The sequence below is a fragment of the Osmerus eperlanus genome, chromosome 20, assembly GCF_963692335.1.
Source record: "Osmerus eperlanus chromosome 20, fOsmEpe2.1, whole genome shotgun sequence".
In the NCBI taxonomy this organism is placed as follows: Eukaryota; Metazoa; Chordata; class Actinopteri; order Osmeriformes; family Osmeridae; genus Osmerus; species Osmerus eperlanus.
In genome coordinates this window covers 12,996,608-13,011,963 of record NC_085037.1, presented here as the reverse complement: position 1 = coordinate 13,011,963, position 15,356 = coordinate 12,996,608, and the positions used below count along the sequence as shown (strand labels likewise).

The 15,356-nt window shown below is 48.5% G+C and overlaps 1 protein-coding gene across 1 annotated transcript in view; it reads right to left on the bottom strand.

The window, feature by feature from the left end:
• Window positions 1–15,356, bottom strand: part of vps50 (VPS50 EARP/GARPII complex subunit) — a 55,809-nt gene that overhangs the window by 24,685 nt on the left and 15,768 nt on the right. Inside the window, 9 exon segments of the mRNA XM_062446100.1 lie at window positions 727–807; window positions 2,506–2,627; window positions 4,066–4,172; window positions 5,865–5,983; window positions 7,204–7,389; window positions 9,988–10,078; window positions 10,469–10,567; window positions 11,030–11,124; window positions 11,567–11,661. Coding sequence (XP_062302084.1) covers window positions 727–807; window positions 2,506–2,627; window positions 4,066–4,172; window positions 5,865–5,983; window positions 7,204–7,389; window positions 9,988–10,078; window positions 10,469–10,567; window positions 11,030–11,124; window positions 11,567–11,661 — 995 coding nt within the window.

Genomic DNA, 15,356 nt, shown 5'->3' with positions numbered 1-15,356 from the left:
CCTCCCCTCCATATCTCTCTCTCCCTCCCTCTCCCCATATCCCTCCCACTCCCTCCATCCCCCTCCATCTCTCTCTTCCAAAAATGACTTCCACCACTCAGAGAGAGAGAGGAGAGAGTGTGTGAGAGAGAGAAAGAGAGAACCCAGCATTAATGACCAGTAATGAGTGTTGTGGCTATAGACGTGAGCCTTCCCCCATCATCTCTCTGAGAGGAGAGAGAAGGGGGAGGGGGGAGAGAGAGGGGGGGAGGGAAGAGACAGAGAGGAGCGATAGAGAGAGAGAGAGAGAGAAAGAGAGAGAGAGAGAGAGAGAGAGAGAGAGAGAGAGAGAGAGAGAGAGAGAGAGAGAGAGAGTGAGAGAGATAGAGAGAGAGAGATAGAGAGAGATAGAGAGGGAAGAGACAGAGAGGAGCGATAGAGAGGGGAGAGAAAGAGACAGACAGAGAGAGAGAGAGCGAGAGAGGGGGGGGAGAGACAGAGAGGAGCGATAGACAGAGGGGAGAGAGAGGAGCGATAGACAGAGGGGAGAGAAAGAGGAGCGATAGACAGAGAGGAGAGAGAGAGAGATACCTGGTCAGAACACAGAGGTCTGACACAGAGAGAGGGGACAGCTAGAGGATGGAGAGAGAGAGAGAGCATGTGTGGTGAGTGTGTAATGTAGTGTGTGTGTGTAATGTAGTGTGTGTGTAATGTAGTGTGTGTGTGTGTGTGTACAGTACTACTCACCAGATCGATGAGGCTCTCCTGGATTCTGTTCAGGGTGGTCCTCAGTCTGCTGCTGATCAGGCCCAGGCCTGATGACTCATACTGCAGGAGACACACACACACACAGTCAGGATAAGCACACACAGAGTCAGGAGACACACACACAGTCAGGATAAGCACACACACACAGTCAGGATAAGCACACACACACAGTCAGGATAAGCACACACACAGTCAGGATAAGCACACACACACAGTCGTCTTCAGGGCAGACAGTCTAAGCGCTGGTCATGTTGTCAGTATCACTAGAGAGAACTGAACAGGATCACTTCATTGAAGACTGAACTGCCTGCTGGTGTCATTACAACACAGAGACCTCCATCTCTGATGACCTTTACATGGATTTATTTTATTTAAGAAAAGGTTTGTTTGCAGAGATGCATCGGCATCTGAGCGTTGCTATGGAAATGGATGTTATGGCTACTCACAACGTTCCATAAGAGGAATACCATTAAGGTTATTAACGTGTGTGTGGAGGGTACAGAGTATCAGTGGCATGTGTGTATATATGTGTGTGTATGTATGTGTCTCTCCATCTCTTTCTTCTGAATTTGAACCCCCCCTACACACACACACACACAAACATACAAATACACAGACACACACCCCAGAGAAGTTCTTGACTGAGTGAGGAGTCTAGCTAATGCACCTTCAGCATGTGTGCTTGTCAGAGTCCACATGGAGCCGGTATATAAATGTCACGTTATCCTTTCCAATATTAATATGGCTCATTACCGGCCAGGCTGGGCCGTATCTGCTCCACGGCTTTCAGGCGAGGCATAGAAAACCCTCCATAGGTCAAAATGATGATAATGCCGTCGCTGCATATCAATTTACAAAGGCCTTGTAAATATTCATGACTTATTAGCATTTTTCTGCACAGAGGGTAGTTGGGCTATTGAATGAGCTCTCTATTGACACAAGTGTAAGTGATATATAAGAGAGAAAGAGAGGGGGAGGGAGAAATAAGATGGATAGAGACAAAGGAAGTGAGAAAGGGAGAGTGAAAGGGAGAGAGAGTGAGAGAGAGACACAGACAGAGACACGGAGAGAGAGAGGGAGGGAGGGAGACAGACAGAGAGAGACAGAGAGCGTGTGGGAGTGAGCAGAAGAGAATAAAGAAACCATCAGTTGAAAAGGAGAAGAAGAGAGATGAGCAACAATATCTTAGAAAGAAGAGGAGGAAGAGGAGGAGGAAGAGGACCTTTCAAGAGAGAGACTGAGGCGAGCAGAGAGCAGGATGTCAGACAGAGGAGATAAAGTGATCAGGTTCTGTCCTCAGTAATCTACTCTGACTCTCCTGCAGACACTCTCATCCACACAGCTTCACACACACACACACACGTGGAGTGTGCGTGTCAGACATCATTTCCCCCCCAGGGCTCATTCCTAGCACAAGCCATCAGACAGTCAGTGACTCAGTAAATGGAGGGGTGTGTGTGTGTGTGTGTGTGTGTGTGTCTCTGTGTGGTGAGACAGTCAGACAACAGCCCAGCAGGAACAGGTCTACAGTAGAATCATACCCAGGAGAGAAACATGTCTCCTTTCTGTGTGTGAGTGAGTGTGTGTGTGTGTGAGAGAGAGTGAGAGAGGGTGTGCATGTGTGTGAGGGTGTGTATGTGTGCGTGTGTGAGGGTGTGTATGTGTGCGTGTGTGAGGGTGTGTATGTGTGCGTGTGTGAGGGTGTGTATGTGTGCGAGGGTGTTTGTGTGGACGCATCGGACCCCAGGTGTGTCTCACCATGTCGTTGCGTCCGAAGAAGGTGTAGACTGCATACAGGTAGTAGTCGAACAGCTGGGAGACACAGTGGATCACATCGAAGGAGATGGGCTTCAGGATGTTCATCATCTGGATGTACTTCCCTGTAAGGGGGAACGATCAAAACACCAGCAGCTAGCACCATATCTACATACTCATGTGAGTGTGTGTGTGTATATATGTGTGTGTGTGTGTACTGTTTGTTAGAGTGTGCTATAGGTACTGTAAGCAGCAAGCCAATATCAGGTGTGTGTGTGTACATGTTTGTGGTGTATGAGTCCTGTCTTGAGTTGCTATTCCTCTTTCGGAGGAGCTCCAGGTGTGTGCGTCTGAGTATGTTAGAAGGCAGAGGGCTGCTGCTGCCCACCGTGCATTAGCTACGCCGGCTCCCCCCATCCTGTAAGAGCACAGCCATCTCAATCTATCATAATTAAATACGGCGCTTTGAAGAGGAGCTGTGCTGTAATCATTCACAGGGCCAGTGGTGTGTTTGCGAGGCCCCTGAGGGCCCGGGAGCTGGACTGGAGAGAGAGCGGGGTAATGAAATGGGCTGGGGGAGGCAGGGAGAGGCAAGTTAGTATCGAGTCACCACTGATGAAAGACTCCAGATTTCATCCAGCTTAGAGGAACACTTCATCTCCTTCTCTCTCTCTCTCTCTCTCTCTCTCTCCTCCCCTACTTTTCTCTCCCCTCCATCCCTCTCTCCCCTCCATCCCTCTCTCCTCTCTCCCCTCCATCCCTCTCTCCTCTCCATCCCTCTCTCCCCTCCATCCCTCTCTCCTCTCTCCCCTCCATCCCTCTCTCATCTCCATCCCTCTCTCCTCTCTCCTCTCTCCATCCCTCTCTCCTCTCTCCATCCCTCCCTCTCTCCCCTCCCATCTTCTCCGCCTGCAGCAATAAGGCCCAAGCCATCGATCACAGAGGATCACAAGAGCAGCGGAATCCCAGTCTAGGATGATCCACGGAGACGTGTTTGCTGTTGTAGGCCGAGCAGAGCTTTAATAACACACCTTACCTGCGTCTTACTCACTCATTCTTGAAAAACAACTCAGATTTTACCACGACAGCACAAAAAAACAACTGCACGAAACACTCCCTTTGCTAGTTTTTAATAACATCCCTTCACATAAGCAAAATCAGCGATGAAGCTAATTTCCTTGATTTCCTTGCCGACTCAAGAGTGCTAATCACCTTATTTCCTCCTCTTCAGCTGACTCGGGTAGGTTAGGGGGACAGGGGGCGTTCTGGGTTCTGGGGCTGACGACAGCCCCAGAACCACAGACGTCTGGATGGCTCCTCAGAGACGAGGGGGTCAGAGAGGAGAGCTGGCCGCTCCTAGCCACGCTGATGACAGCCAGCACTGACATGTCACACAGGAGACATCAGACGCACAAGCCCGCTGATCTTAACGAGCAATTACCTCCTAATTGGTCTTTAATTGAGGTCGGAGGGGTCACCTCAGGTAGGGTTGTGTCTCTAAGTGTGTGTGTGAGTGGTGTGTGTCTGTATATGTGTGCGTGTGTGTGTGAGTGGATGACTCACCGACCAGACGGATCACATTGAGGGTGGTGTTGGTCAGGATGGGGGCGGAGCTCTTGTTCAGGTTGTAGTCTGACTTCTTCCTGCTCCTCGCAGTGTCCCTGGAGGCACTGATTAAGGAGGGAGAGAGGGATGGGAGGAGAGAGAGAGGGGGGGGTGGATGAGATGTCACTTCTTGACCCTGGACTCTGACGGCCATCTCACCCTTGGCTGGTTGCCGGCGCGATGCGTAATTCGTTCATTAGCGAACAAGGCACAAATCTTTAAGGGGTAGCGGAAGCTCTCTGGGGCGGAGGGTGGTGAACCGCTGTTCCTAAAGAACCAGGCCTCTGACTTTGACTGTTAAACTACATTAACCATGATTCATTGGTGCCATCCTCTAATTCCTGGATGTGACCTCCAGCGAAAGCCTCAATTAGCGGTTAGCGATTCCCTTTGATTTGGATCAGGATTTTAGCATGTTGGCGTATTAAGTGAATTTCACAAAGGGTTATGACTTGGTTTGGGTCCTGTAATGTACTATGATTGATATACATATCACAGTGCCTGAAAATCAATACTGAGTGTGTGTATATGAGCACATAGATCATACGTTGTACCATACACATTATTATCCAAGGGAGCAGTGGAATACATAAACACGTAATGGGATTTTAGCACCCACATCTGCCAGTTGCACACAATTAGGGGTCAAATTCCTGGATGGTTGCAATAATTGACAGCACCTCCAGCCTCCAAACATTACATTACATTACAATCACACACACACACAGTGTACACACATACACACAGTGGAAGAGGGTAATTAAACATTCATAACTCCCCCAACATTCTGTGATGAGCCCTCTAATTGTGTCTGTGATTTACACACTCACCACACTAGGAAAAAATACTTGAATGCCGATTATTTGCATACATTAAAAAAACGACAATACCCACAGGCAGTTATCCTGAGGGGAATTGTGTGTACTCAAATCAAAGCCCTTGGTGAAATAACAAGTAAACCGAAGGGTTTGTGAAGAACAGTCGATCTGAACAATCACAATGGGTTTTGCCGACTTCTTACTAAAGAGTAATTACGCTCAGGCTGCGAGGCCTAATGGTTTCTTACGTGTTTACATAATCCCAGGCCTAATTAGAGAGGGCGAGGTTGAAAGCGGCATTTTTCATCATGTGTAGACAACGACTTTATAAAATGTTGCTACCACTATAGGGTTATCAGAGATGGCAAAAATACAGACATCCTTCACTACAAATACTACTGTTTAAAAATACTCTGGTAAAAGTTGAATTACTTACTACACTTTTTCACTCAAGTTAAAGTAAATAAGTGTGGGCTCTGAAACATAAAAAAAATTCACCCTTTCAAAACGTTATTTTTTTTAATTATTATTATTTTCTCCACACAGTGAAATGAGAGGACTTTTTCGAAACCTTTTTGTGAAAATGTTGTTTCAACCGTTTTTTCAACAAAAAAATCCCCTCAACTTTTCTTTTGAAAAGTTTTGAACTTTTTTTTTTTTTTTTACTTCACACAGTGAAAGGAGAGGAGCCTTTTTTTCGACAATATTTTTTCAACCTGCTAGCTCCTGTTGCTGCTAACTACAACCGCTGTGTTAGCAATAACCGCTATAGCTGCTACTGCTGCTTGTTCTAGCTAGACTACTGCAGCGGTATTGCAATGTGTCTTCAGGCTGGGATTACAATTTCAAGTCCGAAGAAACGGGAGTGGGGCAAAAATAACAAAAACATTCCAATAACGGTAAGTGACATTTATCTTTCGACCCGTAGGCCTTACTGACCTCTTGAGGGGAACGTCTCCGGTCTGTTCATCCACGTAGTCCTGCTTGAGTTCGTCGGCCACATCGCTGTCGCTGTCGTACTCCTGGTAGATGTTCTTGTCCAGCTCGTCTGACTCGTACTGCAAGGGGACACCGTGACAGGGGACACCGTGACAGGAGGCACGTGAATCAGACATGGATAACACTACCGTGACAGATAAAATATCTTCTTTATTCACGCTCCATGGCTCAAACTCATTTTCACAGGGTTTTAAATGTATTTATATATATTTTTTTTTTTAAGCTTTGATGAACCATGTCAGAGAGGAAACGGTCACATTTGCAAACGTTCAAGGGGTTGAAATGTGTCTGGTGTCAGATAAGGTGAGGTTAAAAACTAATTATTCTACCTTGAATTGTACTAGATGAAAAACTGTTTTGTCAAATTCAGGAAAGGCCATCTCAACAGCTACATCAAGAGGGAGTTTTTATATAACCGTGGCAGCTGAAGTAATTACTTTTGTGAGTGAGGGTGTTTATTATAACACTAGTCTCTGTATGAGCTGTGTGATGTGTTCAATATTGCTTCTCCCCAGGAGCAGAGAGAGAGAGACAGACGGACAGACAGACACAGAGGGAGAGCACCCCCCCTCCTCCAGGCTGTCTTCCCAACGTGTTTACAGGAAGTGACACGGAAGGCTGTGTTCCCAACGTGTTTACAGGAAGTGACACGGAAGGCTGTGTTCCCAACGTGTTTACAGGAAGTGACACGGAAGGCTGTCGTCCCAACGTGTTTACAGAAAGTAAAACCATCGGTTGATATTTCCCTACTCCCAGTTCTGTAATTCTCCAAGTGCCCAAATGATCATGGGACCATACATGCAGTCTCATCAATAATACTGTAGTTACCAGACGCTTTTATCCAAAGCGACGTACAGTACAGGCTTAGATCTGAATGGGCCCCTCTAGTCTATCCTGTATGGTCACAAACAGACACACAGCTACCAGGACCGTGCCTCCTCCACCGAGCAGGTCCCTCCAGCTGCACAGCTCGTTAGTCTGAAGGCTTGTGTTAAATGTCACATGTGTCAGAGTGACAGAGCTGGCTTCAGTCCTGCAGCGCACACACACAGCTCCCTCCCTATAAAACTGTGTTTCCGGCACAGAGTGACAGTTTGGGGAGACTATAAGCCACTTGGCCGCCCTCCTCCCCACCCATATGATTAAGTTTGACTTAATCAGCGGCCGTGTTCAGCACCAACCCCACCCCGCCGGGGTTGGTGCTAACGAGAGGTGACTTCTGCTGCTGCTGGTGGAGGACAGGCATGGACCTCTGGGTGTGTGTGTGTGTTCCACCCACCCCGTTGGAGGCCAGCACATCCTCGGTGTCGTCCTCCTGGTTGTGGATGAGCCTCTCGAAGGGGTTCCCCTCCTGGCTGAACTGCTGGAACAGGGAGGGCTTCTCCTGGCCTGGCCCACCCACACACAGAGCCTGCCTGCTGGGGGACACGGACGGAGATCTGCCCTGGCCCATGAACCTGAACTCCTGGAGGGGGGTAAAGAGGGTGGGAGGAGGAGGGAGGGGTTGGTGGGAGGAGGAGGGAGGGAGGCAGTGGTTGGAGAAGGTGGGAGAGGGTGGAGAGAGCAGAAGACAACAGTCTGGTCAGCCAGGCTGATTAATTGGGCCGAGGATTCGTGGAGAACCACCTGACACCCCCTCCCCCCTCCAGCGAGACACTTCCTGCTTCCTGGTTGAGTGAGTCTGTTATGGTTTGAACGGGGAGAGGATGAGAACACCAGCCTGGAGGAGGACATTCTCTTCACTCTCTGCATTATTTACTACTGTTATTTACTCCCACTCAAATGAAACCTTTAGATGTTGCGGCGTAGGGGCATCAAGTGGCTGAGCGGTGAGGGAGTCGGGCTAGTAATCTGAAGGTTGCCAGTTCGATTCCCGGCTGTGCCAAATGACGTTGTGTCCTTGGGCAAGGCACTTCACCCTACTTGCCTCGGGGGAATGTCCCGGTACTTACTGTAAGTCGCTCTGGATAAGAGCGTCTGCTAAATGACTAAATGTAAATGTTGCTACAGTTTACACAACACGTGTTAATGAACAAGAGGCTGCACTGAACTTTCTGAGAATTCAACAAGGCTTCGAAATATCGTCTGGCAATTAAGCGTGCTTGTACTGTGCTTGTACTGTACTGTGCCTGTACTGTTTCAAGTGAAAACAACGTACCTTTATATTTGAAAGCGATGCTGCTTTTAACATCCCTAAACTACAAACGCCTCCCTCAACCTAGCAGGCTTTCTTTAATGAGGGCACGGTGTCTTCATAAATCATTTTTTAACTCCATGTCCCATCATGCAGCACAGCCATACAACATTCCACAATCCTATAGCCGCAAGCGCAACACGGTGACAAATCGGGTCCTCTTCTCACCATCAATACAAGGCAAGTTTCAATCATTCTCTAATGATACTTTAAAATGGGGAAGCCATTAGGAGCTCTGTTTTACATAACATAATGGATGGAAATGTTGGAATATGCTAATGTGGGCGGTCGAGATTGAGTTTTGCGTTCTGGGAATATTTAGGAGGGGACTGCACCCCAGGGTGCCCAGCAGGGAAGGACACATCACCGAAACAGACCGTTTCTCAAGAGCTCAGAGACGCCTCACAACATCTGTACTGTACTCCTCAGGGCCGCGGCACACACAGCACTTCTCAGATGAAACTACCAGACGCTGCCTCTTCCAGTCTCTCATCAGGGCTCCTCATGTGAATGTGAGCCCTGTGGAGGAGAGTTAGGCTTCAACAGAGATCTGAGAAGAGAGGGGGGGGGCAGTGGCGGAGCCAGGGAATTTCCATTGGGGTGGCCAGGATGGGGCCAGTGATAATTTTTGGGTGGCAAGCATGTGTCTCACCAGGCGATGCAGAGCTATTTTAGACACATATAGGAAACCTGGAGGTCCATTTAAGTTGCTGCTCTCTGGGGGCTCCTCATCCTCACTCTCTGCCTGTTTTTTCTCCATCTCATCCTCATTCTTTGCCTTAGCTGTCTTCTTTCCACTTGCCCTGAAGAAGGACGCTATGTCTGCCTTCTTCCTCTTCATTATTTTTCCCTCTTTAATGACACCTATCCAAAATGCATACTGTATATACCTGACACAATCATAACACGTTCTGGCAACGTAGTTATCAAATACAGCATAGCATATAGCAATTTTAACAGTTTACTATGTTCTCCTCCGATCTAGCTTGCTTCTAAACTTCGCAAAATAGATAGTCATGGGTGGGATAGTCACAGTTATTAGAAGACAAAAACAACATCCATTATGATATCATACCTTTCTGTTTTGCGTTTCTTCACTTAGCCGCAGGTGCCGGTCGAAGCGTCAGGTGGTAACAGGCATTCTCAGGCCATGCTTGAGCCGTTTAATTCAAATACAGGATGTGTGCGCGCTGCGCGTGGCTAAAGGGTCCGACAGTGTACTAGCGGTGCGAGAAAGGTTCCGCATTTTTCCACAGCCGTCAAAACTTTTAACCGCTCTGATGTGGTGCTTGGGGTGGCCAATGGGGTGGCCGAGATTCTACGGGGGGTGGCCGTGGCCACCCCCGGCCACCCCCTGGCTCCGCCATTGGGGGGGGGGGGGTTGAGGGGGAATACATTTGCTTTCTGAAGACCTGGAATCCCTGTGTATCTGACACTGGACTGACAGGGTTTGAGAGAGACAGAGGGAGAGAAGATAAAGGGAGAGAGAGATAGAGAGAGAGGAGGGAAGATAAATGGAGAGAGAGAGATGGAGAGAGAGAGAGGAGGGAAGAGAAAAGGAGAGAGAGAGAGGAGGGAAGAGAAAAGGGAGAGAGAGAGAGAGAGGAGGGAAGATAAATGGAGAGAGAGATGGAGAAAGAGGGCGAGCTATGCTGAGCTGTAGACTGGAGGTAGGTGTCTATGTTATTGTGACCACTTCTTTATAAACACTTAAACAAACACATACATACGCACACACACAATCCCAGCCCTGTGGTTCATATATCCAGATGTAAATGCTGTGGATGAGTGACAGAGGAGGAGATGGCTGCAGATGAAGCTCGCCGGTGTTTCCTGCGGTGAGGCGTGTCACGCTAGCCTGTCACTCACATGTAGCTGAGCCATGCTGAAGTTGGACTTGACGGGACAAAGTTCCCACGTCTCGTTTTCCAGAAACATCCTCAACTCCTCCAGACGGGTCCTGGGGGATGGAGGGAGGGGGAGAGAGATGAAAAGGAGAACAAAAAAAAAGAAAGAACAAAAAAAGAGTTAGTCAAACAGCGTTTGTGGACGAACAAGCTTGCCACCTCTTCTGATCCGGGCTCCTCTCCGCTCCAGAGGAGCTGTGAACACCCCAACACAGAGAGGTCACAACCTCCTCCCTCCCGACACCCCTCTAAGGGCAAAGCTCCTCCACACAACCAGTCAGCGCTCCTATCAAACAGCCCGGCCCCTGGTGCCTGGGCCTGGCATGCAGACACCCAGCAAGAGCAAAAGCATATTTTCCCTACAGCATCTCCTAGAGTCCTACTCCCTTTCTCTTTCTCCCTCTTTCTCTCTCCCTCTCTCTCTTTGGTTAGTGGGTAAATACCTGTGGTAGTTCTTGAAGTAGTTGACACTCTGGCGTTTGATGGACTCCTGGAGCACCTCTGACTTGCTGCCACAGAACTCCTCTCCCACCTGCATCAGCCTGGGGGAGCGAGGGAGGATACAATGGCAGAGAGAGAGAGAGAGAGAGAGAGAGAGAGAGAGAGAGAGAGAGAGAGAGAGAGAGAGCAAGAGCAGGTAGGAGAAAAGTAGTGAGTTGTGAGTGATAAAAAATAAGAGTCAATGTGGACCAGACTGGCCAACACGAAGGGTTCAGATTGGCTGGGAGGGAGGAGGGGCGGGTTTGAGTGGTGTCTGGAGTGCAGTGATTGGCTGAGAGCGAGGAGGGGCGGGTTTGAGTGGTGTCTGGAGTGCAGTGATTGGCTGAGAGGGAGGAGGGGCGGGTTTGAGTCGTGTCTGGAGTGCAGTGATAGGCTGAGACGGTGTCTGGAGTGCAGTGATTGGCTGAGAGGGAGGAGGGGCGGGTTTGAGTCGTGTCTGGAGTGCAGTGATTGGCTGAGACGGTGTCTGGAGTGCAGTGATTGGCTGAGACGGGTGTGTGTACCTGCTGATGACGTCCAGCACCACAATGAAGTCGTCATATTTGAAGTTGGACATGTCGGTGCCCAGGATGTAGGCCTTCACCTTCAGCTGAACGTCCTGGAGACCGCAGACACACTCCTGTTACTGCTCACATTCTACTGGATTCATTTAGCAGAAGCAATCATCCAAAGCGACGTACAAATGAGAGAGGAAGATCAAGGATCCTCTCAGATTTCTGTCTGGATGAACCATCTGGCACTAAATAAGGAAATGGCAAACAGCAAGAAAAACTGAGAAAAACAGCCAGAGAGAGAGAGAGAGAGAGAGAGTGCGAGAGAGCACACTAGAGAAACAGTGACAGAGAGATCGACAGAGAGAAAGCAAATGATAGAAAAAGAGAATAAGAGACTGAAAGCGAAGAGAGTGATAGAGTGAAACAGAGAGAGAGAGTGACAAAGAGAGAGTGAGAGAGAGGGATAGAGTGAGAAGAGAGACTGAAAGTGAAGAGAGAGATAGAGTGAGAAAGAGAGAGACAGTGAGAGAGAGGGAGGGGTCAGACCTGCCAGATACGGGTCAGTCCGTGCTCCAGTTTCTTCTTCACGTAGCTGTGGTCCACCGCCTCATCACACACCGCCGCCCTGCTGGGCGCCTCATCTGAGGAGGACGCACACACATCCCTTCTCAAACATCAAATGCTAAGAGGATTTCGTTTTGCACACACACACACACACACACACACACACACACACACACACACAGTGCATGGTGGACTATTTGAAGGAAGTAGAATGTCACCAGAGGAAAATGTGAGGGACCTTTACTCTGCCCTCAGCGGCAGACCTGTAAGAGGCCTCTGGTCTGGGAGCGGGGAGTGAGATCTGGACTCCAGCACCGAGGGCAAATACAGCTCAGAAACACCAACACAGGAATACAGGCTTAACGCCACATTCACACGACTAGCACTGACAAACGCACAGGCATTACAAACACACTTCACGCTGCAACTATAACTAACGCAAACGTATTTGGGTTTTGTCAGCTAGCTAACAGGACATGGTATGTTTCATAGAGGTCTCGTCCGTATCAGCAGGTGTGTTTTCGGAGCAACTGCGCCAACAGCTTAAACCTTGTGCTGCCTTCGAGTCATTGTGACCCACCGTCGTGGTGCAAAAGGTGGGTCACAATGACAACTTTAGGCCCATCCTAGGCGATCTCCTATGTATACTAGACTAGGGACAATCAGAAAAAAGAGAAAAAATTTAGCCGTCTAGCTCCACAGACTCCCATTCATTTTGCACTCATTGCCTCATGCCGGCGATCACCCCCAGTGGAACCAAGAAGTCCACCAAGCAGGTGTGTGTGTGTGTGTACCTACAGTGTGTGTGTGTGAACATGTCTGTGTTGGACATGGAACAGGAAGTGGCAGTGTTTGTGTTGCGTTGGAACACGCATGCACACACACACACACACCTATGATGCCATGAGCAGCGTTCTCTCAGAGCGGTGAACATGGAAGCCACTGCCAAGGTGTCCCTTATTTGACTCTATTGGAGGTGGCAACCCTACAGGCTGCAATACACAATCTCTGCACACGTGACCACCAACACGCGGAAGGAAAATAATTTTCCTAGCAAAGACGGGACAGTTTCTGACTGGAATGGAAAGCAAGGAACCAATAACACTTAGAGATGATGACGCCTACATCTGGATGCTTTCACCTGTACAGACAGGGAACAGACGAGCCTTGGTAAAAACAAGCCTGACGTCTATGCTGCTCGCTGAGGTGTTGAGATGCGAGGTGAAGCGAGTTCAGTCCTTACAAAACACGTGCGCGACAAGAAAGGCAGGTTGACCTCCAGGAGAACCGTTAGGGTCACCACGGAAAGGTTTCTGTTCTACTTGACATTTACCTCACATTAAAACAATGTTCTCTTTATCAGTGCAGCCCACTCTCTCCATCGCGACGACGCCAGCTAATCTCCAGACACGAGCTGCGCTCAGGGGGTCCGTATTGACGGTGACCCACATTAGATTACGGCTGGAGCTTTAAAGGCCCTGTCTGTAATTTCTACAGGCAGCACTGTCACTTTGTTAGTGTGAGATGAGGTCAGTGAAGAGACTGTGTGACCAAACGTTCACTTCTATAAACTCACACTCGGGCTACGAGACGTTCCGAGTGGCTATCATATCACTCCAGGAATTACTTTCTTCAAGGGTGTCAAGTGTCATGGTTTTAAAGTTGTAAGTAGGCAAAACAGCGCCGTGTGGAAAATAGTCTTCATACTGTGTCACTAGCCCTTGCAGTAAAACGGACCAGTATCTAACGGTGGAACAACGTCGTGAATAAGAGTACAGTAGTTAGATTAGCTAACAAACTATAAATTGACAACCCTTGATAGCGACGCTAAATTAAACCGACCCGCATACGGAACACGATAACTGTGTCCCTGGCAGCGACAAATTCGTTTTTTCCATCTTTCCTATGGTCTGAGGTTGAGGAATCGTAATGGTGTGAGTCACGTCCTTAAAAAACGAGCTGCGCGGCCCACGGTGACATAGCAGGATGACATCCTCGAGCTAGCTTTCATTAAACGAGGAGGAGAGGAGCGAGAGGGAGAGAGAAATGAGTACTTATGATATTTGAGAGGCTGGTTTCGTCTGCCTGTGTTTTTCTAAGCGGTAGAATGAGACAGGGTGGTGACAGAGGGTGAGATGAAGAGACTCGCCTGAGGGAGGACAACTGGAAGTCCTCCAGTCACATTCTGGACAAACAAGGCTGCAAACTACAACCCCTCCCTTTCAGACCTGCCCACCCAGCCCCCTCCGCATGAATAAAACGTACGCCAGAGAATACAACATTAAAAAAATTAAAACTAGTCACAGGTCAGAGGAAGCAATTTAGCTCCCAATAGCCCCGTGAATAAGCGTGTTGCTACAAAACTGGGCGATAAGTAGCCGGAATGACAGAAGACAAGGAAAGGTTAGATAGGCCATTACCATGCAGGATTACTGGAAATACTCCATGCCCCAGACACACAGTTCATTAGCGGACTGATTTGCAACATGAGAAAGCCTAAATGAGGTATGGCTAGGATGAGATGGGACTAGCTCACTAACATTCATCCTGCAGTGAGTCACAGAAGGCAGTTGTCCAAGTCGAGGTTTAAAAGATCACACAGGCAGACACAACCACAAAACCCTATAATCCTTTAACCATTTTAATTGGATTTCGGTCCAAAACAGTCAGCTGTAGTGGCCAAACCTATTGCTTTTGTAATTGGTTGAAAATGACCCAACATCTTAATAAATCATCCCAGCAAGATTCACCCTGACAAGACGATTTAAGAAAAACAGCTTCAACACAGAGTAGCAGAATTTCAGTTGAAAATGAGCAAGACTTCCAGCAAATGTACCTATACAACGCTAACTAATTATGTTCGGAGACGTACAATCCAAGTGTAGGACGCGGCATCAAATCAGCCCTGAGGTTAAACAAAGAATGACTGAACCGAGAAGTCAAATCATTCCATCGCTGTACAGTACCGGCTGTTCAGCGGACTGCACTGCTCCCAAGGCTAGGGCACATATCTGAAGGCCAATTCATTTCCCTTCATCCCTCCTAAATTGATGGTGTATTTGGTGTCGGCTGCAGGCGTTGGCCATAGAGCACGGTTCAGTCCTGGGGTCTTGGAGAGCACAGCGTTTCAACCCGCTCTGGACATTTCTCCTTGTACCACAAAGGGCCCCTGTCTGTCTCCATGATCAAACATGACAGAGTAACGGTGTGTGTGTGTGTGTGTTCTACTGCAGCATATCCACTCAGGGAAGGTGGGGCACCAGGGGTAGGCTTTCATACCTTAAAGAAACCTTTTATTGAGTTGACATTAATTACGGATAGATTACAGTGACACATTCAATATATCAGTGTGGGTCCTCCAGAGACTGTGTGTGTGTGAGACTGTGTGTGTGTGTGTGTGTGTGTGTGTGTGTGTGTGTGTGTGTGTGTGGGGGCGGGGGGGTTCTAGCGGTTGTCCAAGGTGATGGTCAGTGAGTGAGTTGAAGGGCACTACCATGCTACACTGCTTGACAAATTAGACGGCATGTAAATCATTCGTCTGAAAGGTTAGACACACACACACACACACACACTATATATCAAACCTCATGTTAAATTCGATGTTAAATTGTCATTGTGGGCAGGGAGGTACAGCACTTACGTCCTCCGCACAGAAGCGGACACACACGTACACACACACACACAGAAGAGAGAGCGAGGGTGAGCTAGGGGTGAATGCGAGAAGACAGCTTCCTATAGAGGGCAGAGATGACAGCCAATCACAGCCGCCAAT